Below are 27885 nucleotides of genomic sequence, written 5' to 3'. Positions count from 1 at the left end.
TTGGATGTGCATGAAGCGAAAGTTCATTATGATGCCAGTTCTCATCCAAGGCCCTAAGCAACCCGGCAACGAAATTGATGTGTACCTAAGGCCATTAGTTGAAGAACTTTTACAGTTGTGGAATGGAAACGGTGTACGTACGTGGGATGAGCACAGACAGGAGGAATTTAACCTTAAGGCGTTGCTGTTCGTGACCATCAACGATTGGCCCGCTCTCAGTAACCTTTCAGGACAGACAAACAAAGGATACCACGCATGCACGCACAGTTTAGATGACACTGAAAGTATATACCTGGACAAATGCAGGAAGAATGTGTACCTGGGCCATCGTCGATTTCTTCCGACCAACCATCAATATCGAAAGAAAGGCAAGCATTTCAAAGACGAGGCAGATCACCGGAAGAAGCCCGCCATGCACACCGGTGTTCACGTGCTTGCTATGGTCAATGATTTACACTACGTAATCTTTGGAAAGGGTCCCGGTGGACTAGCTGTTCCGAATGACGCTGAGGGACACGCACCCATGTGGAAGAAGAAATCTATATTTTGGGACCTACCCTACTGGAAAGACCTAGAGGTCCGCTCCTCAATCGACGTGATGCACGTGACGAAGAACCTTTGCGTGAACCTGCTAGGCTTCTTGGGCGTGTATGGGAAGACAAAAGATACACCCGAGGCACGAGAGGACTTGCAACGTTTGCACGAAAAAGACGGCATGCCTCCAAAGCAGTATAAAGGTCCTGCCAGCTACGCTCTTATGAAAGAAGAGAAAGAAATCTTCTTTGAATGCCTGCTCAGTATGAAGGTCACGACTGGCTTCTCGTCGAATATAAAGGAAATAATAAATATGCCAGAGAAAAAGTTTCAGAACCTAAAGTCTCATGACTGCCACGTGATTATGACACAACTGCTTCCGGTTGCATTGAGGGGGCTTCTACCGGAAAACGTTCGATTAGCCATTGTGAAGCTATGTGCATTCCTCAATGCAATCTCTCAGAAGGTGATCGATCCAGAAATCGTACCAAGGCTAAGGAGTGATGTGGCGCAATGTCTTGTCAGTTTCGAGCTGGTGTTCCCACCATCCTTCTTCAATATCATGACGCACGTCCTAGTTCATCTAGTCGACGAGATTGTCATCCTGGGGCCCGTATTTCTACACAATATGTTCCCTTTTGAGAGGTTCATGGGAGTCCTAAAGAAATATGTCCGTAACCGCGCTAGGCCAGAAGGAAGCATCTCCATGGGCCATCAAACAGAGGATGTTATCGGGTTTTGTGTTGACTTCATTCCTGGCCTTAACAAGATAGGTCTCCCTAAATCGCGGTATGAGGGGAGACTGACTGGAAAAGGCACTCTGGGAAGAGACTCAATAATATGCAGGGACGGATATTCTTGGTCTCAAGCACACTACACAGTTCTACAGAACTCTACCTTGGTGACCCCGTATGTCGATGAACACAAGAACAGTCTGCGCTCCAAACACCCGGAGCAGTGCGACGACTGGATTACATGTGAACACATCAGGACTTTCAGCAGTTGGTTGGAAACACGTCTCAGAGGTGACAACACTATTTGTGATGAGTTGTACTTGTTGTCCAGGGGACCATCTTTGACTGTATTGACTTACAAAGGATACGAGATAAATGGGAATACATTTTACACGATCGCCCAAGATCAAAAGAGCACCAACCAAAACAGCGGTGTCCGCTTTGATGCAGCAACCGAGAGCGGAAAGGACACATATTATGGTTACATAGTGGACATATGGGAACTTGACTACGGACCTGATTTTAAGGTCCCTTTGTTTAAGTGCAAATGGGTCAATCTGTTAGGCGGCGGGGTACAGGTAGACCCACAGTACGGAATGACAACAGTGGATCTGAAAAATCTTGGGTACACTGACGAACCGTTCGTCCTAGCCAATGATGTGGCACAGGTTATCTATGTGAAGGACATGTCTACCAAACCGAGAAAAAGAAAAGATAAGGAAGCGAATACATCATACGATGAGCCAAAGCGCCACATAGTTCTTTAAGAAAAAAGGGACATCCTGGGAGTGGACGGCAAGACAGACATGTCTGAAGATTATGAAAAGTTTCATGAAATTCCTCCCTTCAATGTCAAGGCTGACCCAAGCATCCTGATAAATAATGAAGATTATCCATGGTTACGGCGCAATAAGCAAATGACACAAGCGAAGAAAAAGTGAAGACTTTCTCCCGCAATAAGCAAATGCTATGTGGGTGAAATTATGATACCATCCCAACTTTCAACTTTTTCAGAGTTCATTTGAAATGCTTTCATGTCTTATGGTTCGAAACTTTGATACTTCGAAAGTGATTGTCCATTTTGTACACGAAGTGCATCAAGTTTTTGTCGTAACCCTCTCTACTTTTTGGAACATGCTATGTGGGTGAAATGATGAGACCATGCCAACTTTCAACCTTTTCAGAGTTCATTTTGAAATGCTTTCCAATTTCAGAGTCATTTAGCTCAAAGAATGAATTAATAGCAAACAGAATGAACTACAAAACTATAAGTATTTAATTGTAAGTATAAATAAAAAATAAATAGCAAAGAAGAAAAAAATTCTAATTTTATAGTAAAGTTATTCATAAACTAGTGATTCACACAAATTTTTAAAAATTGAAATTTAAACTATTTAAAATTTAAAACTAATGGCACTAACAGAAAGTTTATAATTTTTGTGACCTAAAAGCAAAAAGAAATCACTAAAAAACTGTAAGTATTTAGTTTTAAGTAGAAATAAAAAATAAATACAAAAAAATTCTAATTTTATAGTAAAGTTATTCATAAACTAGTGATTCACACAAATTTTTAAAAATTCAAATTTGAACTATTTAAAATTTAAAACTAATGGCACTAACAGAAAGTTTATAATTTTTGTGACCTAAAAGCAAAAAGAAATCACTAAAAAACTGTAAGTATTTAGTTTTAAGTAGAAATAAAAAATAAATAGAAAAAAAATCTAATTTTATAGTAAAGTTATTCATAAACTAGTGATTCACACAAATTTTTAAAAATTCAAATTTAAACTATCTAAAATTTAAAACTAATGGCACTAACAGAAAGTTTATAATTTTTGTGACCTAAAAGCAAAAAGAAATCACTAAAAAACTGTAAGTATTTAGTTTTAAGTAGAAATAAAAAAATAAAAAACCAAAAAAATATAGAAATAAAAAAGAAAAAACCAAAAAAATGCCACCTACTGGGCCTCCACGACCTGAATACGACTAGAAACCCTACATGGGCCAGGATTCAGGCCCGCAGAAGGCCCAATAGGCCCACAGGCAAAGCAGTGTCAAATTAGGTCCATAGGCCTGCTGTTCAGAGGAGTTCGAGAGGGAGGAGGCAGCAGACCTTATAAACTGGTGTTGGGCGCTGTCAACTAGCGATGTGGGACTAAACTTATGGGCGCGGGGCAGCACAAGGGTATTGGTCCCGGTTGGTGGCACCAACCGGGACTAAAGGTGGCATTGGTCCCGGTTGGTGGCACCAGCCGTGACCATTGCCCCCCTTTAGTCCCGGTTGGTGCCACCAACCGGGACCAATGGGCTTCGCTTCCCGCCCTTTGGGCTGCTGAAAATTGGCCTTTGGTCCCGGTTCGTGGCACCAACCGGGACTAAAGGGTGGCATTGGTCCCGGTTGGAGCCACGAATCGGGACCAATGCCCTTGCTATATAACCAGGACTTGTGAAAATTTCACATCTCCCTCGCCTCCCTAGCCAGTTGCCCCCGCCGCCAGGCTGCCCAAATAGCGATATTCGGAATAGAGAAGAAGAAAGAAAAGAGAAGAAAGAAGAGAAGAAAGAATAGAGGAGAAGACTTCCTCTTCTTCCTCTCCTCTTCTTCTCCCTCTTCTTCCCCTTCTTCCTCGCCTCTCTCATGAATGTCCGGCGTTCTCGACCCCCCCACGTGTCGAAGAAAAAAAAGAAGAAAAAAAAGAGGAGAAAAAAAAGAGAAAATAGCGATATTCGGAAGGCTCTTGCTGAACTTTGTACCAAAAGGCGGATTATCCTATCTGGGAGTCCGTTCCAGAACAACTTTGAAGAGCTTCGTACCATCATGCACATGTTACTTTCGCCTAATGATGAAGACATGGTTTTGTTGAATCCTGAGACACTACGCAACCTCCCGACCCCTCGGCGATCCTATCGAACATGAGAGGAAGAAGAGGATAAAAAAAGAAGAGGAAGAAGAAAAAAAGAGGAGAAGAAAGAATAGAGGAGATCTTCTCCTCTATTCTTTCTTCTCCTCTTATTTTTCTTCTTCTTCCTCTTTTTTTTATCGGGAACGAGGGTCGTCGAGGGACATAGATGTAGTGTCGTCGTTGTCGATATATACCCCCTCCGATAGCTTACTATGATTAGGTAGCTAGTTCTACGTTTGGCACTAATATATCCATCTATCATGTTTGAATAATAATTGCCATGTTGTAAATATTTGTAGAAACTATGGACACCGCCCTAGACGAAGCAACAAAAGAAGCGTTGTTGAGGGACATAATCGCAGAAGGAAGTGATGCCATCTCGTTGTTTCTCAACGAAACCGATGGTCTGAAAGGAGAGGGTGAACAAGCTGGCTACGGTGACCTAATGCCGGTGCAAGAAGAAGAACATGAGGACGGCTCCGGTGACCGAACCGAGTCCGGCCAGGTATATATATTAGTTAAGCCTATGCTGACTAGCTGATTGATGCATTCATTGTTTTGGTATGTACACATATTAATTAAGTCTTTGTTCTTTTTTCTAGCCCTCCGGATCGAGCACAACTTCGGTAAAGAGACGAGGCCCGAAGAAAAAGTTGAGCTCGGATGAAAAGTTTGAGATCATAGCAATCGCGCCCGACGGCCAACCTATTGAACCCCTCCGGACAAAGAGCGCATTTGTTGCTCAGTGCGGGGTTCTGGTTAGGGACAAGATCCCGATAAGCATCCAGCAATGGTTTAAGCCAGCTACAGAAGACCCTGAGGTCTCTTATGTCAATGATATGCAGAAAAATGATCTTTGGACTGAGCTGAAGTCAAATTTCACCCTACCGCCTGAGGATAATCCAGAGAACCTAGTTAAAGAGAAATTAATCAAGTCTTTTGCTCTGAAGAGGATGGCAGAACTATTCAGGAGGTGGAAGAAAGAGCTGAATAAGTTTGTCGAAAATAATGAGACACCAGAATTTAAGGGTAGATATGAGAATATCAAAAATCACTGGCCCGCATTTGTGGCCCACAAGACATCGGAAAAGAGTAAGAAGATGTCGGCGACAAACAAGCAAAATGCGGCGAAGAAGAAGCTTCACCATCGCACGGGGTCAGGTGGCTACCTCGTAGCCCAGCCTAAGTGGTCCAAGACTGAGAATGATCTGGTTCATAAAGGGATCGAACCAGAGACAATTAACTGGCCAGACCGTTGCCGGACTTGGTTCCTCAGGGCTGGCGGAACACTGGACCCTGTAACAGGGAAGTGCATTTGGACGAACGATCAAATGGACATACCAGTCAGTAAGCTTAAGCAGTATATCGAAGCAGCGCAGGAAGGGACGTTCTTTCCAGACAGAGAGAACGACGAGCTCACAATGGCCCTCGGGAATCCTGAGCACCCTGGACGGACACGAGGCACGCCAGGCTCCATTCCGTGGAAGGTTGGGTTTCCGGACGCAGGCGGTTACAAATCCCATGAGAGGAGGAAAAAAGTGCAGCAGACCCAAATGCAAGTGCTGCAAGCAAGGGTAGACGCGATAGAGGAACGAGAAGCAAATCGCAACAAACGTACTGCCGAAGCCTCCCCCGAAGCTACCCCGCCATCTCAGCGCAGAAGCAGCGTGGCTTCCACCGAGCTGCTTCAGCCGGAGCATGCCTTGACGGCTCCTGCCAGCTATCCCGTGGATGCTATCACGGAGTCTCAAAATTGCCACCTTATGACGCAATGGATGAATTTGAAGGTCAAGGCGGCTGTTGGCTCTGTTTATCCTACTGAACCCGGTGCAACTTTTCACTGCCGGCCGATTCCAGAAGGATATGCTAGGGTGATGGTGGATGAGATAACGGAGGGATTTGAGGACCTCCAGCTTGACCACCCTACCGGTGAAGAGGAGACTCGGCTGGGGTCTGCTTTGAAGACTCCATGCCTATGGCGGAAGGAGCTCATCAACCTTCCGAACTGGACGCCTCCGCCTCCTCCTCCTCCTCCGGCGAGTCAGGGCACTCCGCCTCCACCGCCTCCTCCTCCTCCGGCGAGTGACGATCAGGGCCCTCGGCCGGCTCCTTCTCCGGCGCGCGGCGGCACTCCGTCTCCTTCTCCGCCTGCGCCGACGCGCCCGAGCAGCCAGCCTCCTCCTTCTCCGCCTCGTCAGCAAGGGCGGAAGAGACCTGCCGCCGCTCCAGCTGCTCCGGCGCGTCGTAGTCCTTCTCCTCCGCCGCTTAAGCAAGTAAAGAAGACAACCGCTACGTCTGCTCGGTCGGCGTCTAGCAGTACAACCAGAGGCGGGAGGACATACAGATTCGGTCCTTCTCTGAAGACTCCAGAGAAGTTACCATACGAGAGGACCCAGGAGGAGAACGCCGAGATCGCGCGAGAAGAAGTGAAGAAATTCTTTGAAGGGGTGAAAGCAAAGAAACATCCACCTCCGGAGGAGAAGGTAGATCGGGTGAAAGTGAAGCGCACTCTGGCTGCCCTGACAAAACCACCGAAGTCTGATCCGCCGAAAGGAAACTATGACCGCATTATTGGAAAGGAATTTGCCGAAGCGGAGCGGTCGGGAAGTACTGTCAGTGATCAAAGGCTGAAAGAACGACGAGCTGGGAAACAAATTGCCCAGCTCGGCGAACAAGCGAAGCAATCGTGCCCCCCGCTCAAGGTGCCTAGCCACAACGTCGATAATGATCCGAGGATGGTGCCCGGTTATAGCAATCTTGCAAATTACCTGCCCGACGAAGTACATTATGAACCCATGGACGTGCAGATACAAAGATACGAGTACGGGAAGCCTCTCGTCAAAGATGAAAGATCTCTATCAACGATGATGCGAAGATTGCATGATTGGTACTTGAAAATCTACAGAGACTCTGGGGGGAGGAGTACTTTGTATTTGAAAGTTAAAAAGGAGCATGACCTCGTTGGAATTGATCTGTTTCCTGTTCCATTTGAGGAGTTCTATCAGTTTTTCAATCAATTGGCCCTCGATAAAGCAACGGTCACCTGCTACTGTCTGTAAGTACTACTACTTCTGTCATTAAGTCTCTCCATATAGCTCAGCTCTTTCATTGCATGTATTTATAATCATCCTCACTATATTATGCAGATTGAGATCGTCGAATTGAAGAAAAGACAAGTCGGTGATATTGGGTTCATTAACACATATCTCATAGATGCAACTCAGGTTAAATTTCATGCCGCAGAAACCGAGGCCAGCATGCTAGAATCGTTGATAATAAATCAAAACAAAGATATAATACTCTTTCCTTACAACTTCAAGTGAGTGTTACTGTCTTGTGCGTATTCGGTTTCCCTTATATATTAGTCAAGGTTATAGTAATGTAATTGATGAGTTATGCATGCGTGTGCAGTTTCCACTATATTCTCCTACATATTAAGCTTGAGCAGGGACTAGTAACCGTCTTAGACCCAAGACGAAAAGATCCCAAGGACTATGCAGACATGACTCAAATACTCGAGAAGTAAGTTAAATCGATCATTATCCACCATATCAACAACTTTGTTCATTTCCTGATATATCAAGTAATTGTTTTCTTTGTCCGGCAGGGTTTGGAGAAAATTCACCAGAAAAGCTCCGGGACTGCCGAAGGAGCTGCAATTTAGACACCCGAAAGTAAGTACTAGCTATAGTAGCATTTTAAGCGCATCTACTAGTCATTCAAGCGCTAGTTTCATCAATACCATTTGGCATTCTTGCTTATCAGTTTGATTAACCTCTATTTCTTGTAAAGTGCTTGTGGCAGCAACAAGGGAATGATTTCTGTGGATACTATGTTTGCGAGTCCATCCGCCACACGACCTGTGAGCGGGGCTACACTGACGAACAATATGAAGTACGTAAATAACAACATTCACAATTTTATTTTATTACCATCATTTGTGTTGAGTTTCATTCATTCATATATATATATATATATATATATATGTATTGACTCCCTTCTTTAAATTAGATGTTTCGGAAGCGGGATGAACTCTTAGCACCAGCTCGCATGCGAGGAATTCAAGAGGAATTGGCGGCATTCTTTCTTGACCACGTGATCCCTGAAGACGGAGAATTCTATGTGGACCCTGAGTCCGTATGATTATATTTGTAAGAGATAATTATTGTATATATGTAGCCGGTAGTGTCAGATAGATATACGAGAACTTGTTGTTCGACCAATCTCTCGGAAAAGGAGAGGTGGTCGATATCACTTCTCTCTGTATATATGCATATATGTTCATGACGATCTTCTGTTTCCTTCGCTTGCTTACTAGCTAGCTAGCGTGTTTAGTCCTCTCTATATACGTATGTATAGTACATAGCGTCGACCAAGCACGGACATAACAGAGGACACTTCTCTCTATTAATTATAACTAGCTAACACAATATATGAAACACCTAAATTAACCCCCCAAAACCCCCATCCCCCCCCCTTTCAAAAAAAAATAAAAAACCCAGCCACAGAAGTGCTGACGCGTGGATGCCTATTGGTCCCGGTTGGTGCCACCAACCGGGACCAAAGGGTCTCCTGACTGAGCTCTACGCACTGCCCACGTGGAGGGCCTTTAGTCCCGGTTCTGGATTGAACCGGGACTAAAGGGGGGAGGTATTAGTACCGACACTTTAGTCCCGGTTCTGAACCGGGACTAAAGGCCCTTACGAACCGGGACTATAGGCCCTTTTTCTACCAGTGCATCTAGTTAATGAGAAAAGAGGTGTTTGGAGTAACATATTAGGCTGGTTGTAATGGGGAGTATCATATACTAGTATCATGCATATGATATTAGTCTATGATACTACATCCCTAATGCATAGTATCATATGTTGGTATCATAGATGACTACATTTAATGCCATGCATGACACAAAGTAGCACATCATTTAATATGATACGGTATCATGATATGATACTCAAGCCTCTTTTTCTTCATTTAATTCTATGCCACCTCATCCAAATTGCTTAATTGGCATGCATGATACTACCTATGATACTCCCATTACGGGCAGCCTTATGTTACCATCACATAGCGCTTCTCAAGAAATATTGAGTCTATAAGCTAATAAATGAAGCAATCTATGACACTATTACTATGTTACTTTGCACTATGAAGGTAGTAATTTAAACTAGTGCCATATGCATGACACTAGTCTAAATTACTCCCCACTATGACCAGCCTCGTGCACACACAAAGCTTACTCTACTGAACTGCTTGCATGGCCCGTCTAGCTGTTAGGACAACGACCGCGACACGACACTGTCTCCCTCACCTTCCTTGTGACCTTGTCCATCTCCTTCACGTCTAGAAACAAAACAAAGCATGTGACCGACTCACTGTGCACTGTTGCGCAGGACTACTTTCTCTCTATCTCTCTATGTTGATGGTGGGCCATTGATGTGAGAAGCTGCCAATGTTCGTTCCGTTTCCATGGCATACGGGCAAGGCCACCATGAAAGCTCTTCCGTGCTGACGATGCTTCCAGTAGAGTATCCCGCACCACAGGAAATTCTCCTCTTTTGCCCCAGCACGCAGGAAGGACCGTGTTCGTTGTTGGATGCTGATATACCATTCCATCGAAATATTCCAGTCGCTCATCTGCGTGCATATTGCACCTACTACCAAAATCCTATTAGTTCATCGACAACCGACAACAGGCCACACAGAGATACCCAGGCATCGTCGATCCTATAGTTTTCCATAGAAAATGCTGCCTAATCCACGTGTGTTTGGCTCGAGTATATACCAAACATGGATCCTATAGGTGCAGGGTGATTCATGGGATCTTTTGCTTTGGTTTTGTCACGTATGCATGGTGCGTGTTTAGCCAGTCACCTGCGGTCTTCATGTTTTACGTTCACTAACCACACCTCCAACTATAGTTAATTCGTATTGGTACCATGATGATTGCCGAGTGAGTAGAGCGCAGCTGACACAAGCCTTTTGCCTTTTTCTCTTCTTCTTTTCTTGATATTGTTCCTTTATTTTGTTTTTCAGATTTTGCTTTGTCCTTTATTTATGGAGAGTGATGGCTAACCTTCTGATGACATGCCACTTTGGCTTGCTATAGCTAGGTCGACCTGCCTTGCATAAGTTAGTTAGGATACCAGAAGGAAGAGATAACGTTTAATTTTGATGCCTTGGATTTTAGGTGGTTGATTAGTCTCGTTGTAAAAGGGTCGAGCTAGGGTTGTATGTAGCGTCCTGGTTGTTAAGTGTTGAATTTTGGTTGCTTCTTTGGTGGTTGTTGACTAGTGAATTCTGATACGTTGCTTATTTGGAAGAGTGCTTCACCCGTTGATTAGATGGAGGGAGTAATGAAAACATTTTGTTGTTTTCCCCTTGTCGCCGCCAAACGTGCATTGCTGACTCTACTCGTGTGCTGCCCTAAAGGGATTCTTAATCCTCATTCCACCTTGCTAAGTTTCTTAATATACTACCCCATGCTTGGAGGCAAGGCAACCACTCCTAAACTAGTACTACAGTTTTAGGGCACACTTAATTTGCATAGTTCCAAGAATACATGAATAGGGGGAAAACATGTGATCACGATGCCATGCACATTTGAATTTTATGGGATTACTATGTTAGAATGTAGTGTTTCCAAAATTTTCATGATGATAAGAAGGAAAATATATACTAGCGCTCACCCGGTTGATCCACACATAGCGTCCGTCGCATGTGCAACCGCTGGATCAACTGTGATCGTGCGCTCATTGTCATCTCCCCACATAGCAGCCAACGTGTTCTTGGTTGGCACCACACCAAACCTAATCCACACCACCACATTGTCATATTTCCCAGAGTTTGCAACATGATCCGGTTGTAGTCACAACATAGGACATGTTGCAATGGAAGAAGAATGTTGGAATCGGAGGGGCAACTGGGGTTTTGTTGCAAAGGGTGGAGCTCAACATGGTGCTATTGCAAAGGGTTGTCGCGGTCGTGGCACATGGTGTGTTGCAAGAGCAGAAGAAAGGTTCGAACCGAAGCATAATAGGGGCGTTGTTGCACAGGGTTGCAGCTGGCGCGCAAAGATTGAATGTTCGTCATCCAACGGTTGCCGAGGCGATGGATCTTGTCCAATCATCACCCGGCCCACGCATAGGGTCCCCAATCAAAGCGAGCTCTTAGTATGTCAACGTGTAAAAGGCAGTTCCCGCAACAACAAAAAAACGTGTAAAAGGCGGGCAGGTTAATTTTGAACCGGATCGGGATAGGAATGGCGCGAATTAGAGTTTGAACGCGTGTCCACAAGTATTCCCTTTCCCTCTACTGCTACGTAGCAGTCCTACCATGTATGGTAGGCTTGGCTCGTGTACTCTTTGCAGTGTTCGCCAACGACCACGTTTCCTCGGGATCAACAGAAAAAGGCACCATAACGATCGGCCGCCGTAGAGAACCCAGTCGATGCCCGCTCAATAATTAAACAATCAACAAGACACGTAGTACTAGTGTACCAAAATTATAAAGTAAAGTACTAGTGCACGCACATGCCCTACAAGTCCTATAGATGGATGAGCCGAGCTGATTGTGGGCGTCATCATGGTAATCACCACCATGCATGATACTTCCTACGTATACGAGTACATCCATTTCCTAATCAAATACTCTATCTGTCTCATAACATAAAAGTATTTCTTACATTAGTGCAGTGTCAGAAACGCTTTTATATTACGGGACGGATGTGAATATTTATTAAGCGAGAGCAATTTAGTTGATAAGCAACCTTTGGCCGGCTACGGCCCTGGCTGGTCTCTCCACACAACCAAATGCGCGAAATTACATATCCAAAGCGTGACCACTGACTAGCTGCTGGCTTTGCCACATGTTACTACTAATTAGTAGAAAGAGGAACCTACTAATTAGTCGTCAGTATTGTACATTGGGCAATCACCCCAAATCCCAACCGCCCCAAGTATCTTTCCTCTTTTTCTTCTTGCGAGGACAGGAAGTGCCTATGCATATCCGATTCTGATGAACCCTCCCGCCGACATTGTAAATAAAATACTACAGCAACACACACACACACACCTTTGATCGATGTCGATCGATTCATCATCGTCATCATTAGGGCTAGTCGAGTCAGATCCATATGGATGATGAAGCTTTTTTGTCAAACGCGGGCTATGATGGATCGATCGTGCTATCAACTAGCTATAGCCGCTGCTTCCGGAAGGAGAAGGAATCGATACCAAAATCATGTTACTGCTACCTAGCTCCATCTGAATCTGATGAGCATATTACAAGAATTGGACGGGAAGGCACCAACTTTTCCATCCCAAGATTCTTCTTAACAAACCGATTTTTGTGTCTGTTCCGTAAAATCGAAGACAGAAGCATAATTTTCGTGTCTGTTCCGAGAAGAACGTAAAATCACAGACAGAAGCACATCACTTCGACACATATAAGCAGCTCGTGCCCTCGCTTCCAGCGTTCCATTTCCAGTTCACAACTAGAAAGCTTTGTCCTCACCATCAGGAGCCTATTTCCAGCCCATAGGTTTATATATGAACATGCAACCGCGACGATTACATTATCCACACAGGTAAATTGATGACCAAACAGCTGATCTACAAAACAAGTTATATACTAGCACTAAATCAGTTAACCAACAATATCTCCATTTCACCAACCAATCAACCAAGCTGTAGGTATATGTACACATTCTTCTTTGCTTTTCTCCTTTCACTCCCAACTTACTGCAAAAACTCTTCTGACCATCCGTGACCCCCCGATTTACGGTCACGAAACTATACCACTGTAAATGCACATGCACGCTCCCCTATCCCTTTTTTTTTTGTAGGAGACGCGTGCGCGTGCGTAAGAAACTAAGACTTCTCAGAAACAATCTACTGCCACGCCGCCATTGTCCGGTTGTTATTCTTCCTGCCAATTCGCATCGCCTTTTTGCGTGGAGGATCGAAGGAAGAAGACCGGCATGGATGTTCATTGACGGATGCTAGTATCCTAGGACCATGCTATCCGGGAAATGCTTGGCGAGAAGGTGGTGTTTCAGGTTCATCACCAGTCTGAAGATCAAGTAGCAGGGCAGTTGCATGAACGCGACCGCAAAGTACCTATGGAATAAGTTCAGGCTCAGCTTGTGATCAAACATAGTTCAGTTAATAAAATCTACGTCAAACAAAGCAGGGAAATAATTGCTGTTATAGGGTGGTAAATGGAATTACCACAGAGGCGCGAGATTAGAGGAGAGGTCGAGGAACGGGTAGGGCCACCTGCCAGAATTCACATGACATATGTTCAGTGACAGAAAGATAATATGCAGACAGTATTTTGCTCTAGGGAGGGAATGGAAGCTGGCGATTTTACCAGGTTGGAGTAGATGCATGAACAATCCACTGGAAAACTACGTATAGCGCCGTATAAAGGAAGAAATACGCGATCCGGAACCACGGGAAGCGCTGTAAAAGTTGTGTGAAGTTAAAATCAGATGCGGCGAGTAAACTGTAAAAACCATGCATCAACCTGCTTTGGTGATCAAGTTGAGTGTTCATCCACTTACCAGGCTATTTAGCGATGCTTCGCCGAGCAAGAAAACAGCGTTGACCGAGTGCATTCCTATCAATAGCTGTCAGACAAGGATCAAGTTAGCAAACTGATTATCATCAATCAGATGACCAATACAAAAGCCAAGAAATTGACAAACACACTTACAAAATTCATGCTGTAATCTTTTACGGTGAGGAATGGGAAAATGATGAACCAGAAGACGCAGTCTGTAAGCATCACGGCCCCTGCATTTGTCTGTCAACAGAGATGGAGACGTCAGAATAATAGTTTGGTGAATTGGCAGTAAAATGATAACAACTGTCTTGCATAAGTTGCCAATTACATCACTTGTCGTAATATTTTTCTCCCATTTTTCTACTGTAATACTACTGGAAGCTGTACTATGGTTATTATCAGTGGAAATATCCACTACCCCTGGTCTATAATTTATCCAAGCCTAGAGAGATATCCAGACATAATTCTGATACAGTCAGGCCTAGCAAATCAACAGAGAAAAATAAACAAAATTTTGTCTTTATTCCTAATGCTACAGCTAAAAAAGCCAGCCCTGCACTTGAGATATGGGGTAAAGAAAGGTGATCAAGCAAGGCCTTCAGGTGCAAGGAACTACTAAGAGATAGGGCATTTGGGTCCAGCCCAACAACCAAGAAGGTGGCTCATGTAGGATCTGCCAGACAAAGATGCTAGTATGTGGTCACATCCCCATCTTTGATGCACAGGAATCCAATTCAGCAGAGCACATTATAAGCACACTTTAGTTTCTGGTGCATGATGTTAACTACCCAGGAGCACTAATAATTGCACCTGAAAAGCAAAAACTGAGACCACCCCACCATGCAAATGCAAATGCAAATGCAATGAAGATGTGATGTCAGTGCAGATGTCCCTCTCCAATATGAAATCTGGAAAACGGGCTCCATGTTGGCCAAACATTTCAAAGGTTATAGGTGGCATGAAAAAACCTCCTTTACCTGATAGATGATCTGCAGCAGGTACCCCCAGAACCCGGCGACCTCCCTCGTGCCGTCGTCCTCCCTGTCGACGACCGGCTTCGGGGCGGCCCCGTGGACGGCGTAGGGCCCCTGCTCGGCGTCGGACATCGCCGCGACGGCATTGCACGCGGCGAACTTGCTGCACCCGTAGATCGAGAGCGTCGTCGCAAGCTGGGGAAATCACAGAACGGCATATAGTCTCTTCAGATAAGGACTGTGAGGACACTGATAGAGGCCGTGGGGACGCTCATCATTGTGCACCAAGAAATCAGTGAGGAGACAGGCTATTTCTCGCTTACCCCGAAGTAAACCGTGACCAGAATGAAGGTCCACCTGCGTGATAGACAGTTGAACAACCACTTAGTACGTGCAAGCTAGGGACAAATGCTGCTTACTGAGAGCAGAGTCACAGACACCAACAACAGCAAGTAGTATCACATCTTTGCAGACAGCTTTGATGCTACCAACCAGTTACACACCACATTTTCTTTTCCTTTGGAGGAAAAGAAAAAAGCACACTGGAGATTTGCCCCCCAGAAAAGTAATGGTATCAAAATGCGGGCTGCTAAGCTAATCTGGTGTCAGAAATCCTCAATGGAACAGGTATTCCCACAGCACTGTCCTGCTTGTGTGACATTGTACTGCACAAAAAAGATTGTTCCTTCAATGTGCTTGACAAAGCATGTATATGAGGCCCTTACTGATTATTAAATTGAAGCACTGCATCCATCAAGACTATCTCTACAATGCATTGATGCCCCAAAATAAATACCAGTGAAAATGAAAATCAACACTGCCCCCAAGAAAAATATTGGTTTCACTGATGTGCTTGACAGAACATGTCCTGTGAGAGGCAATTTCAAAATATTAAAAATGAAGTAGCGCATCATGAATAAAACTGACTCTAAAATGCATTGACACCCAAAAAAATGTACAACTGAAAATGAAACCCAACAGTTGAGGAGTGGCTTGCTGTGGAAGCTAGGTACTACTAGCAAACTGCTGCCAGCCATCACTTGTGCACAGAAGATCAATATGAATGCAAGGAAATTTGTTGCAGATTCTCACTGCTCTTAGTTTATTGAGGAAACATGTCTAAGATCAGTAGTTGATGTAATCATGAGAAGAAGCCTCCCTTTATTCCCTTCCCCAGAGATAAAATTGAAATTCACAACAAGAGAGAACAGATGCCAAAGTTGCTGCTGGGCACACCATATGCATTGCTGGCTGCCACTCCAGTCAATTTTACAGCCTCAAGGATTTTAATCAAATGGGAAATGCCAAAGCATAAACCTTTAATGCAACTTTGCATCTACGGCCAGTCATCACCCAAGTAAAAAAATCTTTCTTCGGAAACAGAGTAAAAAAAAGGAGCAAGCAGTGGTAGATGATGCCGATGGTGGTGGGTGAGTGGAGTGGAGGAAGGCTTACTGGGTGTAGTAGTAGAAGATGTTGCCGCCGTCGGAGATGACGATGACGATGAGGAGGCTGAAGAGGACGAAGAAGGAGACGAGCCTGTAGGCGAGCAGCCAGGCCGGGTGGATGTCGCGGAGGCAGGGCCGCCACGCCTCGTCGTCGTAGAGCAGCCCGTCCGGGCGCCGCCGCCCTTGCGCGGCCGCGTCCTGCTTGGCGGCGCCGGGGCGGCGGTGCGCGCGCGGCCCCTCGTGGCGCCAGACGAGGTAGGCGGCGGCGGCGACGCAGCAGAGCACCCAGAGCGCGCACACGGCCACCCGCCAGCGCAGCCAGAAGCGCAGGTCCGTGGTGTCCGCCGTCGGCTTGGGCTGCCACGACCGCGTCGACGAGCCCCCCGCCGTGAACCGCATCGCCCGCGCCGCCACTCCCCCCGCCGCCGTCAGTCCGTCCCGGCGGGCATGCGCTGCCGCCTTACGGATAGAAGAAGGAGACGCAATCTCTGCGGCGCGTTTCTTGCGGCAATGCGGGGTCGCAGAGCGGCGCTCTGCTTGTGCGCGTCCGGGCTCAGGCTAAAGAAGACGAAGGGCGGGCACAATGCTGCAGGGGGAGGAGGCGTCGTTGCAACCAACCAACGGACTGGGGCGGCACGCGAGTGGCATGCAGGGGGAGGGCAGGGCGGCGGAGGGGAAGAAGAAACAGTGTGGGTGTGGGTGTGGCGTGGGTGTGGGGAGATGCCAAGCTTGGGGTCACAGGATAGATGTGCCTGGCCGGGCTTGTCCCCGCCCTCCTCTCTTCGTCGTTCTCACTCGCTCGCTCAAAGAAGCAACCAACCATGGAAGAAACGAACAAACAATCTGTGTACCAGCACCAAACGGTGTACGCACGCAAGGAAGGGGAATGTGAGGAGGGGATGGATTAATGGAGGGGAGATAGATTCTTGGACGCGGGGGGAGGGGAGAAGATAAAGGTGAAGAGGAAGAAGAAGAGAGGAGGGGGCGGCAAGGTGGCGAGGCGTGGGGCTGGCTAGGGGGAATGAGATGCCTTGCTTCTTGCCTCCACCCTTTCCTTTCCTTTGCACCGGAGCGGAGGGGAAGGGGAATGAGATCGATCTATCTTGTTCTTCTTCCTCGTGGGGTAGATATATATACGTGAACGCGTCGACGGCGAGGGCATCTACGGCGCTTGCTTATCCATCCATCCTCCTCATCCTTCCTACGCACCCCACCTCACCGGGGCGTACGCCATGAGATGGGACGGGGCACGGCACATGCCATTGTTAACTAAAATTGGTCTTCTTTATTACAAATCCACTGTAGTAAGTATGAACCGAACCTCTCATTTCTCAATCAAGCCAAGGAGAATCAACGGAACACCCCCACCCTGTCCCTCTCTCTCTCTGTTGCTGGCTGAGCTGGCCGTAGAGAGAGAGAGAGAGAGGGGTGTCACCTTGTCAGTGTGCGTGCGTGGTTTGGAGGAGGGGCAAAGTAAAGTAAAACCGAACCCAGCCGAGCTGGCCGGCTTTCCTTTCCTTGTGAGGGGGGCCAACGCCGACGCCGACGCCGACGCCATGGCCATGGCCGTCGCTGTGGACAGTGCAGCCGCTTTTGTCATTGACCAGGGTCAGCGACTGTGCCGTGCTGTGGCTCTCGCAGCGCAGTCCTGTCCTCTCCTGCGAGGCTTTGCTTTTGGTCGAGGAGGGGGAGGGAGACCAAAGTCGTACGTCGATCGGGGGAAAATATCTCTCTGGCGGTGACCGACATATGCCTACGGGTTCTCTTTTCTCTTTTCTTTTCTTTTCTTTTTGTTTCTCTCGTTTTTTTACCAGCGCAAACAGTTTGCTTTTTTGCGATTTTCACACTGCTCGTACGCACGCACCGGGCGCCGGAAGACTGTGTGGTGACTAGGCCACAGGCACAGCTGTTCTCCAGCGAAGAAAAGGCGTTCTCCTGTACAACGATGCTCGCGTCTGGAGATAGATAAATCGCTAGCTAGCTAGCTAAGCTAGGTTTATGGCACCATTGATCTTCATCTGATCATACTAGCGTTTTGTGTTTGGCAAGAATGTCCATATCGACCAGACTCAAAATAGCATTAGCTTGCTAGAACCGCCCTTAACATAATGATGGCGATGATGAACCGACCCAATTCGTGTATAGTATTTTAATAATCTCGGCGAGAAGATTCATCCGAATCAGACAGATATTCTTGTCCTCACAAAAGAAGAAAGGATTCTTGAGGCCGGCATGAGAGAGCAGTTGGGATTTGGGCAGAGGGCGAGGGTGGCGTGATTGCCCAATGAACGCCATCTCCTCATGTCCTTTCGAGACCACTGCTGACGGACGGGTGGATACGCAGCCGGAAACAGCAAGGACGCACAGGGTTCGTTTGGGCCATCATCATTTCTTCCCTCTCATCCCATCCTTCTAGCCAGCTAAGTTAATACAAGTAGTAACAACATTCTTATTACATCTACAAAACAATAGCATAAGATAACACGTACGTACTCTAGCTTGCATGTGCCCACGTGCAGTGGAACCGCGCTGAGAATTTCGTGTACTAGTTGAGAGACAAGAGGTGGCCATGCATGCCCAGGGCACGATTATTGCTCAATTAAATATTGCTACTAGTAGTAAGTAGGTGGTGGTTTCTCTGTCTAAGAATTTTTTCTAAATAAACTAGTTAGCTTATATTCTAGAAAAAATGCTGTACTAGTTAGCTTAGCATGTGACACTGGCAGCTGCTAGTCACGCTTTGGATAATTTTCGTGCATTTGGTTGTGTGGAAAGATCCTCACCGGCCAAGTGTTTTTAACAACTAAATTAGCCGCACTTAACAAATAATTGATGGGGGAATGGACGTACGTAGTACGAGTGTCATGCATGGTGGTGATTACCATGATGACGCCCACAATCAGCTCATCCATCTTGCAGGGCACATGCATGCACTAGCAATTTTTTTTAAGCGAGCACCGGTATTATTCTACCGGTGTGTTTTTGTTCATTGTCTAATTATAGAGCGGGCCGGGGCTGGATTCTCTACGGCCGACCGATATGATGGCTTTTGCTGCCGATCCCGATGGCAACGTGGTCGTCGGTCAACGGTGCAAAGCGTACATGAGGCGAGTCTACTACTACGTCGTACGGCTGCTACGTACGTAGCTAGAGAGAAAGCGAAAGGGGATGATAATGGGCACACGTTCAAACTCTTTAGTTCGCGCCTTTGGTAGGATGCCGATCATGTTCAAACTAACAACACCGCCTTTTACTCGCTGACATCTTAAGGGTCCCTTTTGATACAAAAAGAATTATAAATTTTGAAGGATATGCTTATACAGTATATACTAGTACGTTTTATAAAACAAACCAAACCGAATCCCTCATATATAAATATAAAATGCACCTAAATTGTGAGCATATGTTTTTTCTATTCATACATATTATAGAATTCTGCGGACTAATTAGGCCATAAAACTATAACAGTAATATGTAGTGATTTACAAGTGATTAACAAAGAAGATTGAGGATTGAGACCTCCTTTAGGACACGCGAGCAGATCGACTCAGGAATGTACGTTTGGCCATGACAAGGGGGGTTACCGTTAATAGTCTTCCTTACCTACTCCATCTTTTTGAAAAAACACCACATATATAAATTAATAAAAGGATTATTACAATCATTCTTTTTTTGCGGAAAGATTATTACAATCACTCATTACAACATTTGTCACACAAGGCGGAAAGCTATTAAAAAAAACCCATCACACCTACTATTAAAACTGTACTTTGCAATCTCATGTGTCACACCATTGGCAAGCTGATTAATTTTAGACAATGTAAAATTCTGGAACAACCTAGAGATACTCAATGCCTCCTTCTTCAGATTGACGAGAGGAGACCTGCCAAGGTTCTCATTTCAAAGGAAAGAAAACACAAAAGCACAAATCAGTCTCGAAAACAATATACTGTGAAGAGTGATACTGATATAAGGCCCATTTGTTTGGACGGTGTACGAGTGTCAATGAAGTTGAGCTTGGGGCTTACTTCATCCATTTTGTTTTACATTTTTGGTAACTTTGGCTATTAACTTGGCCAACTTAACATCTATATTATGCCACCAAAAAGATACCGTCGGATCTACATCCAAATGAAGTTTCTAATGGTATATCTTTTGCGTATGTAGTAGGTGATGCTTTGTTGGTTATGCTGATGGTCGAATTAGAGATAAAAATAGGAGGTGGCCTTGTAATATCGCAACAGATGGAGTATATAACTGGGAGGGGAGGTGTGACTTTTTAGTCACAATACACTTTGCTAATCCTACTTTGTCTGTGATTGTTTTCCACGTCTAACTAATTCACTTTTGAAAAGGTGTAACACCGGTGAGCAATCCAGCCAACACTTTTAAAAAAAAATCCGTTTGGACGTGTAAAAAAAATCCTAGACAGCTTAAATATGCAAGTCGGGTGTTTTTTTTCAAGGGCGATATAGGTGGAGTTCTTGATATTAATTAACATACGATCATGGGTAATCAACCAGTGAAGCACCACACTAATTAAGCAATAAAAAATTAAGCACCCAACAACCACTAATTAAGCAACGAGAATTCAACACTCAACAGCCATGACGCTGCATGCAACCTTAGCTCGACCCTGTTGAAACAAGACCAATCCACCACCTAGAAACATAATCCAGGGCATCGATATTAGACGTGTTCATTTTCTCTCGTCCTTCCGGTATCCTAACTAACTTGTGCAAGGTACGTACGTTGCTTGAGACCATGCCAAAGGGACATGCCATCAGAAGGTCAGCCATCACTCTCCATATACGTGCAAAGGGAAAGCAAAATCTGCAAAACAAAATAAAGGAACAATAGTATCAAGAAAAGAAGAAGAGAGAAAAAGGCAAAAAAAATAGGCTTGTGACAGCTGCTCTGCTCAGCCGGTAATCACAGTACTAATACGAATTAACTATAGTGGTTAGTGAACATACAGCATGAAGAACGCAGGTGACTGGCCAAACACGCACCTGCATACATAGCGTGTTAGCAGCATATTGTGATACAAAAAGAACCAGAGTGGTCTAGTGCGACTATACGAGTCAAACACGTGTATGAGGTATAGATTTTATTTTTCTTGTTTGAATATCTAAGCACTGCTAGCAGGGGATGTGGGCATATACGTGTGGCCGGGTGTCGATCGGTTGCCGATGAACTAATTTTAGTTTTAGTAGTACGTCCATCAGGTATGCAGCAACGAACATGATCCAAGTGAAGAGAATCCTTTGGCGCAGGATACTCTTAGTACGGGATGCATCGTCAACACGGCAGAGCTTCCTTTCATGGCGGCCTTGCCTGTATGCCATGGAAACGGAATGAAGGCCGGCAGCTTCTCGCAAGTCACAAGTGACGACGTCACGGTCATCCATGGTCCGCCATCATTCCATCGTGCAGTGCTACAGTATCCCTTTGTGCGGTGCTACAGTATCCCTGTTTGGATACTCTAACACAGTTAGAGTTAGAATTATTTTCTAACCCACTCTAACCCAAATAAACACCTCTCCACTGGGATAGTTGCGTTAGATGAAACTAATCCACTTTAATCCTCCTTGTTTGGATACTTTTGGATTATTTGAGCCTCCAACTAACCCAAACTAGCTCTAACCCCATGATCCAAACAGGGCCGCTGTTACAGTGCTGGTCACAGTAGCCAGTCACATGCTTCGTCACGATGGAGATTGGAGAGGGTCACAAGGAAGGTCACAAGGGACAGCGTGGCCGTCGCGGTCGCGGTCGGAACAACCAGACTGGGCCATGCATGCAGGCAGCGGTAGAGTAACCTGTGTTGCATGGGACTACGTGCCAAGTGGAGGGTCCGATCATTCTTCAATCGATCACGGCCCCACGTGCATTCCTTGTACGGCTAGGATGCGTGGTTAGACCGGTGCACACGATACCACCCCCAATGTTTCCTTCACCGTCTGGATCCTAATATGACCGCTCTGATTTAAGTAGTGACTTCACCGACATCATTGGTTCACCGTTGACCACTACTCCTGCCGTTCATAAATATAAGTCTTTATAAAAATTTCAATATGAACTATAGATACAAAGCAAAATGAGTGAATCTACACTCCAAACAACATCTATATACATACAAATGTAGTCTATATTAAAATCTGTAAAAAGATTTATATTTAAGAACGAAGGAAATAGATACTTTTTCCTACTCTAAATTTCTTGAACACGTACAACGACCGGGCATGTTCGGTGGGGTGCTGAGATCGATCGATGGTGTTATGGCTCCTTTGTCGTACGGCAAATCTCTGCTCAAGGGTCAAAGAAGACACGTGGTTTCATATTAAGTGGCGCCAAAATCATTCATTCATGCATGCATGGACCATGTCAGATTAATCGATCTGAACGGTGGATCTGCATGGTGTTGCCGGATTTGCGTGCCTTGCCCGCTGTCACGGCCTAGCACCCGGGCCGGGACCTCCCAGTTCCCACCCGTGAACTCTGAATAGTTGCCGGTTGGCCCTTTCTTTCACATGTACAAATAATGACACGATTCCGATTAATTAGCCACTTCAAAGTTTTTCAAAAATGGATTATGGATCACCTATATAGTTGTCCGTTTTCTTTTCTATATCGGTGATTTTGTCCTGGCCGTTGGATTGAAATCCATCAATCGATCCAACAACTGTCTTTCATCTTTACCCTTCGATCGCGCATTAGGGCATCTCCAGCCGTTGCCCCTCCCAGGACGCATAAAAATCGCCCCCTGGGGGAGAGCCGGCAAACAATCAGCGCTGGGGCGGTTTTGCGCCCAGTCGTCGCCCCCAGCTCGCCCCCAGGCGCCGAAATTGGTTCACTTTGCAGCCCAATTTCGGCGAATAAAGGGCCCATATGGGCGAGAATAGGCCCATATTCGGCGTGGTTTCGCCGTGTCTCGGCGTTCAATTATCAACACAATTATTTTTTATCACATATTTCATCACAGAAAAATCAAATACTTCAACAAAATAGTACAACAACAAATAGTTCAATACAAATTATATAGTTCAACAAATAAAAACTCGTATTTCATCACACGGCGTCCCCCTTGAGCCTCCATAGGTGCTCAATCAGATCTTTCTGCAGTTAATGATGCACCTGTGGGTCTCGGATCTTCTGACGCATACTGAGATAGGCAGTCCAAATTGCCGGTAGCTGGTGATCAACTTCGGCTAGAGGACCCTGCATGTAGTATGGTTCAGTGTCAAACACGGGGTCTTCTTACTCGCTCTCGATGATCATGTTGTGCAAGATGACACAGCAAGTCATAATCTCCCACATTTGATCTTTGGACCAGGTCTGAGCGGGGTACCGAACAACAGCGAATCGAGATTGGAGCACACCAAATGCCCGCTCGACATCCTTCCTCCAAGCCTCCTGAACTTTCTCAAACCAGGCGTTCTTGCCTCCTGCCGCAGGGTTTGAGATCGTCTTCACAAATGTCGACCATCTCGGATAGATGCCATCTGCTAGGTAGTACCCCTTGTTGTATTGGTGCCCATTGATCTCGAAGTTCACCGGAGGAGAATGGCCCTCAACGAGCTTGGCAAAAATAGGAGAGCACTGCAGCACGTTGATGTCATTGTGAGTTCCTGGCATACCAAAGAAGGAGTGCCAAATCCAAAGGTCCTGTGTGGCTACCGCCTCAAGCACCACACTGCAACCGCCTTTGGCGCCTTTGTACATCCCCTGTCAACCAAATGGACAATTCTTCCATTTCCAATGCATGCAGTCGATGCTTCCAAGCATCCCAGGAAATCCTCTTGCTGCATTCCGGGCTAGGATTCGAGCAGTGTCTTCCACATTGGGTGTTCTCAAGTATTGTGGCCCAAACACTGCCATCACTGCCCGACAGAACTTGTAGAAACACTCTATGCTGGTGGACTCGGCCATGCGCCCATAGTCGTCGAGTGAATCACTGGGAGCTCCATATGCAAGCATCCTCATCGCTGTCGTGCACTTCTGGATGGAGGTGAATCCAAGAGCGCCAGTGCAATCCATCTTGCACTTGAAGTAGTTGTCGAACTCCCGGATGAAATTCACAATCCTGAGGAAGAGTTTTCGGCTCATCCGATAACAGCGCCGAAATGTTCTCTCGCCATGAAGTGGAGCATCGACGAAGTAGTCGGAGTAGAGCATGCAGTAGCCTTGGAGACGATGCCGGTTCTTTGCTTTCATCCGCCCCGGCGCCGAGCCACCTCGCCGTGGCTTTTCATTGCTCGCCAGCAGCTGGCCGAGGGCGGCGAGCACCATGAGATGCCCTTCTTCCTGGACGTCGGCCGCGGCTTCCTCCTCCAGCAGCGCGGCGAGCTTTTCCTCCTCATCCGAGTCCATCACCGAGGCAGGCAAAACGCCGAACACCTTGCGCTCGGTGGGCGTGTACCCGCCGTTAAACCGCGCCTCCGCGGCCGGAAACGGCGGCCGGAAACGCCCAGCTGCTGTGGGAGGGGCTGCCGCGGCGAAGCGCTGCTATTTTCCGGCGGGGAATGGCTATCTAGCGGAGTAGGGCGGCGGCCGTCGCCGGGATATAACTAGTGGTGGCCGAGGGCGCGGGGGGTGCGAGGCGAGTCGGGGGAAGAAAACCTTGACTTTTCACCTGTCGGTGTGGGCCAGGCGTGCTTTTCCCTAGCGCCGGAGCCCCCAACTGCTCCCCAGCGCGCCGGGTTCGGCCTGTGACTGCCGGGCGGAAAAAAGGTCCAAACCGGCGATTTTCGGCGTCCTGGGGGCACGACTGGGCCGTTTTTTCGGCGCCGATGCCGAAAAAGTGGCCTGGGGGGCCCTGTTGGGGGCGCGGCTGGAGATGCCCTTATTCATCCACCAATCGTGATTTTTTGGGACGCAACCCGACGGCACCCCTGCCTTGTCTCTGACAAGTTCTTGTCCGAGACTCGTCGACGACACCATGGTAGGTTGCGGCATATCCGTCCTCTTTTCGGGTTCAATACGAAAAGCCCCTCCACCTGCACTTGCCAACCCTAACTCGTCTCTACCTGCGATCCCGCGTCGACGACTCGGCTTGCTCTTGACGATGCCTCTTTGGGGCTGATTGTGTCGACCCGACCTGGCCTCAGACGCTCCCCCTCTTCTTCGCGGAAGAATCGACAGACGCAATTCTGATTTTCACAAAGAAATAGCAAAGCCGTTTTTAGAATACAGACTTTTATGCTTTGGACGCCATGATCTTCCTGCTAATCAACTCATTGTGCTCGAATGGCTCTCGAGAAAATGAAAGACACGGGCAATATAGACATTTCACCGACACATGCTGCCAATTATGGCTCCAACTCTAAAAAGTAGATCTATTTTGAAAGGGATGGATTAGATGATCCGTCAGTGAATTTACGGATGCACTTTTCCCTCAGTAAGTAGATAGACGAAAGAGACGTGTGTTTGATCTCAAGAGAAATTACACACACACACACACATGCCTCCATCTCATCTGCCCGTCAGTCTATCCGGACATGCGTGCAAAAGCAAAGGAGAAAGCAGTGAAGTGGATATATTCTGTTCTTCTCGGGCGCCATGCCATGCATGCATTTCATGAACCGTAGTTGTCCATCTGCTTGGAGTGGGCAGGCCATGAGAGATGACCCTTGTCATGTCAAATTGCCAATTGCCCCACTCCCAAATTAGTGGATTCGATAGCACATTAGCATGCATGAGTGGAACGGCTAACCGGATATTGTCGTGTTCCAAAAAATAATGGAAAGTGGAATTCGTTTGTTGTGTTTATTTGGTGCTGGTAATGGGCTAGCTAGCTAGGGCAGCCAAGATTAGTATTGACAGTGTTGAGATCAATGTACTTATGAAATCAGAATCTGGATCACACAGTAAATTAGTGCATATACTCCTGGCTCACTTCTTTCTAGATCGATTCTGTTATGATACTACCCCCCTCAATCCCAGCCCCAGTGCTTTCACCAACTTTGCCAAACAGTGCCAGTATCATGGGTTAAAACATATGCTAATCGTAACTAACCACTTGTAGTACTTCTCGGCTACTAAGCTAGATAAAGACACGCACAGAAGGAAGTGAGACTGTATATAGATTAACCGGAGACTGTCAGCGTCGATTCAGCTGAGGCGGAGACGAGGAAAGACGCATGATTCGGGCTCGCGATCCGCCGGCACGCATCATGTGCCTAACCATATCCACCTGAGTAAGGATCATAAGCCATCCTGCCATGCCATGGCCACCGCCATGAATGAATGAAATGAATGGATGAATCAGAGGGCCGGGAAGCAGCGAGCCCGAGAAAGGAGCGAGGTGTGTAAGCCTTCTCTTCTCCCAATGCCAATACACGAATTGAAGCGGAGCCACGAGGGAGGAGCTGCTGCATGCATGCCAATTGCTGCTGTCCTGGAATTACTGTCCATTCATTTCGTGGCTCCCTAGAGATTCTTCGCGGAAGAGACAAGAGCATACTGTACTGCAGCAAGCATATAGGCATATGGGGGTTCGTCGTTGGACGGAGCGCAGGCGCAGCGCAGGGAAGATCAAAGGTGGGAAAGAATTGAAGGCGCGCATTTGCATGGGAGACGCACGCTGACGCTGCGGCGACATTTATGCTGCCTTGCCTGCAATCGTGGTTGATGCAGCCTTCTTCTTGGATGGTTGGCCGTCCGGCAATGGGGTTGTGTGTCATGCCTGTCTATTCTGCCGGCGTCTTGCCTGTGCCTGTGTGCACTGCATACATTGTGGCACACAAATGCATTGAACAAAAGTCAATCGAGATCGAGCTGCGCCCGGTGGATGAATACGAACGGGCCACCCCGCATACTCCGGCCACTCTCCTTCCTTTTCCGCCCGCTCTCGTACTACGTTTGCTTTCCGAAAGCAGCTGCTAGCTGAGCCTCTCCTGTCCTGTCCCGCCACTTTGAGCAGCAACGAAACAGAGCCACGTAGAGATATGCTTGCTTGTTTGGGACGGATGGGATGGAATGGAATGGGAGAACAAAACGCTGAATCCCACACCGTGAAGTCCTGTCGGACCTCATTTCATTTCATGACCCGCTAGCGAGGTCAAACGTCACGGAACATAAAAGAAGACGAGTAAATTCAGATGAACCAACGCTCTCTCGTCCTTTCAACCTACATAATTTTGTTGGGTGTTTTGAACGTTAAAAGGCAGGACGAAATAAAACTTGTTCTAAATTTGAAGGTGGCGCCAAAATGACGAATTTTCTTGCTCCGATGGAGAGGTGGTGGTGGAGCACATTTATGTCAAAGTTTCTTTTCCTAATCCAGGGATGCAGTTACAGGCAACTTTCCTTGCCTCAAAACCATTGGTTAGTTTAGGCCCGGGCTGACTAGCACCACTCGTATCCAGCCCAAATATAAGGGCGCTCGAGCGTGCCCGTCACATCGGTCTGACGATGAGGTCCTACGTCAAATCGCCCGAAAATCCGACGGTCCGACGGACGTCTCCTCCGGTGTGGGAGGGAGGGGGGGAGGGTGCGAACACCACGTGACCAAAATCTGGCTATTTAAACCGGCCGGCGTCCCCCAATCCTAGCCCATCCACCACCTCCCTCTCCGCACCGCCAGCCCGAGCCCATCCACCTCCTCTCTCTCCCGCTCCACTACTCTTCCCACCCTCTCCAGCTTGGCCATGGTCCGGCAGAAAATAACCACACACGCTATGCTCACGCCGGAGCACACATACCAGACCGAGCATGAGATCCA

General features: G+C 46.8%; 1 protein-coding gene across 1 annotated transcript; it reads right to left on the bottom strand.

Moving 5' to 3' along the window:
• Positions 1–12817: 12817 nt before the first annotated feature.
• Positions 12818–17291, bottom strand: LOC125514889 (uncharacterized). Its single transcript, XM_048680258.2, has 8 exons — positions 16168–17291; positions 15036–15069; positions 14716–14907; positions 13889–13978; positions 13737–13802; positions 13544–13635; positions 13402–13449; positions 12818–13290 (listed from the first exon to the last, which is right to left on the bottom strand). The coding sequence occupies exons 1-8, from the start codon at positions 16557–16559 to the stop codon at positions 13173–13175; spliced, it is 1032 nt and encodes a 343-aa protein (XP_048536215.1). The 5' UTR covers positions 16560–17291; the 3' UTR covers positions 12818–13172.
• Positions 17292–27885: the final 10594 nt, after the last annotated feature.

This window comes from Triticum urartu, chromosome 6A, assembly GCF_056163025.1.
Source record: "Triticum urartu cultivar PI428250 chromosome 6A, HENAU_Tu73, whole genome shotgun sequence".
In the NCBI taxonomy this organism is placed as follows: Eukaryota; Viridiplantae; Streptophyta; class Magnoliopsida; order Poales; family Poaceae; genus Triticum; species Triticum urartu.
The sequence above is the reverse complement of the archived record's forward strand: the minus strand, read 5'-3'. Positions and strand labels throughout refer to the sequence as shown.

Coding starts and splice junctions, on each gene's coding strand:
- LOC125514889 (XM_048680258.2), bottom strand. CDS start 16,559: ATGCGGTTCACGGCGGGGGGCTCGTCGACGCGGTCGTGGCAGCCCAAG. Junction 15,070..16,167: donor ATCTTCTACTACTACACCCA/GTAAGCCTTCCT, acceptor TCTATCACGCAG/GTGGACCTTCATTCTGGTCA. Junction 13,450..13,543: donor CATGCATCTACTCCAACCTG/GTAAAATCGCCA, acceptor GAATTCTGGCAG/GTGGCCCTACCCGTTCCTCG.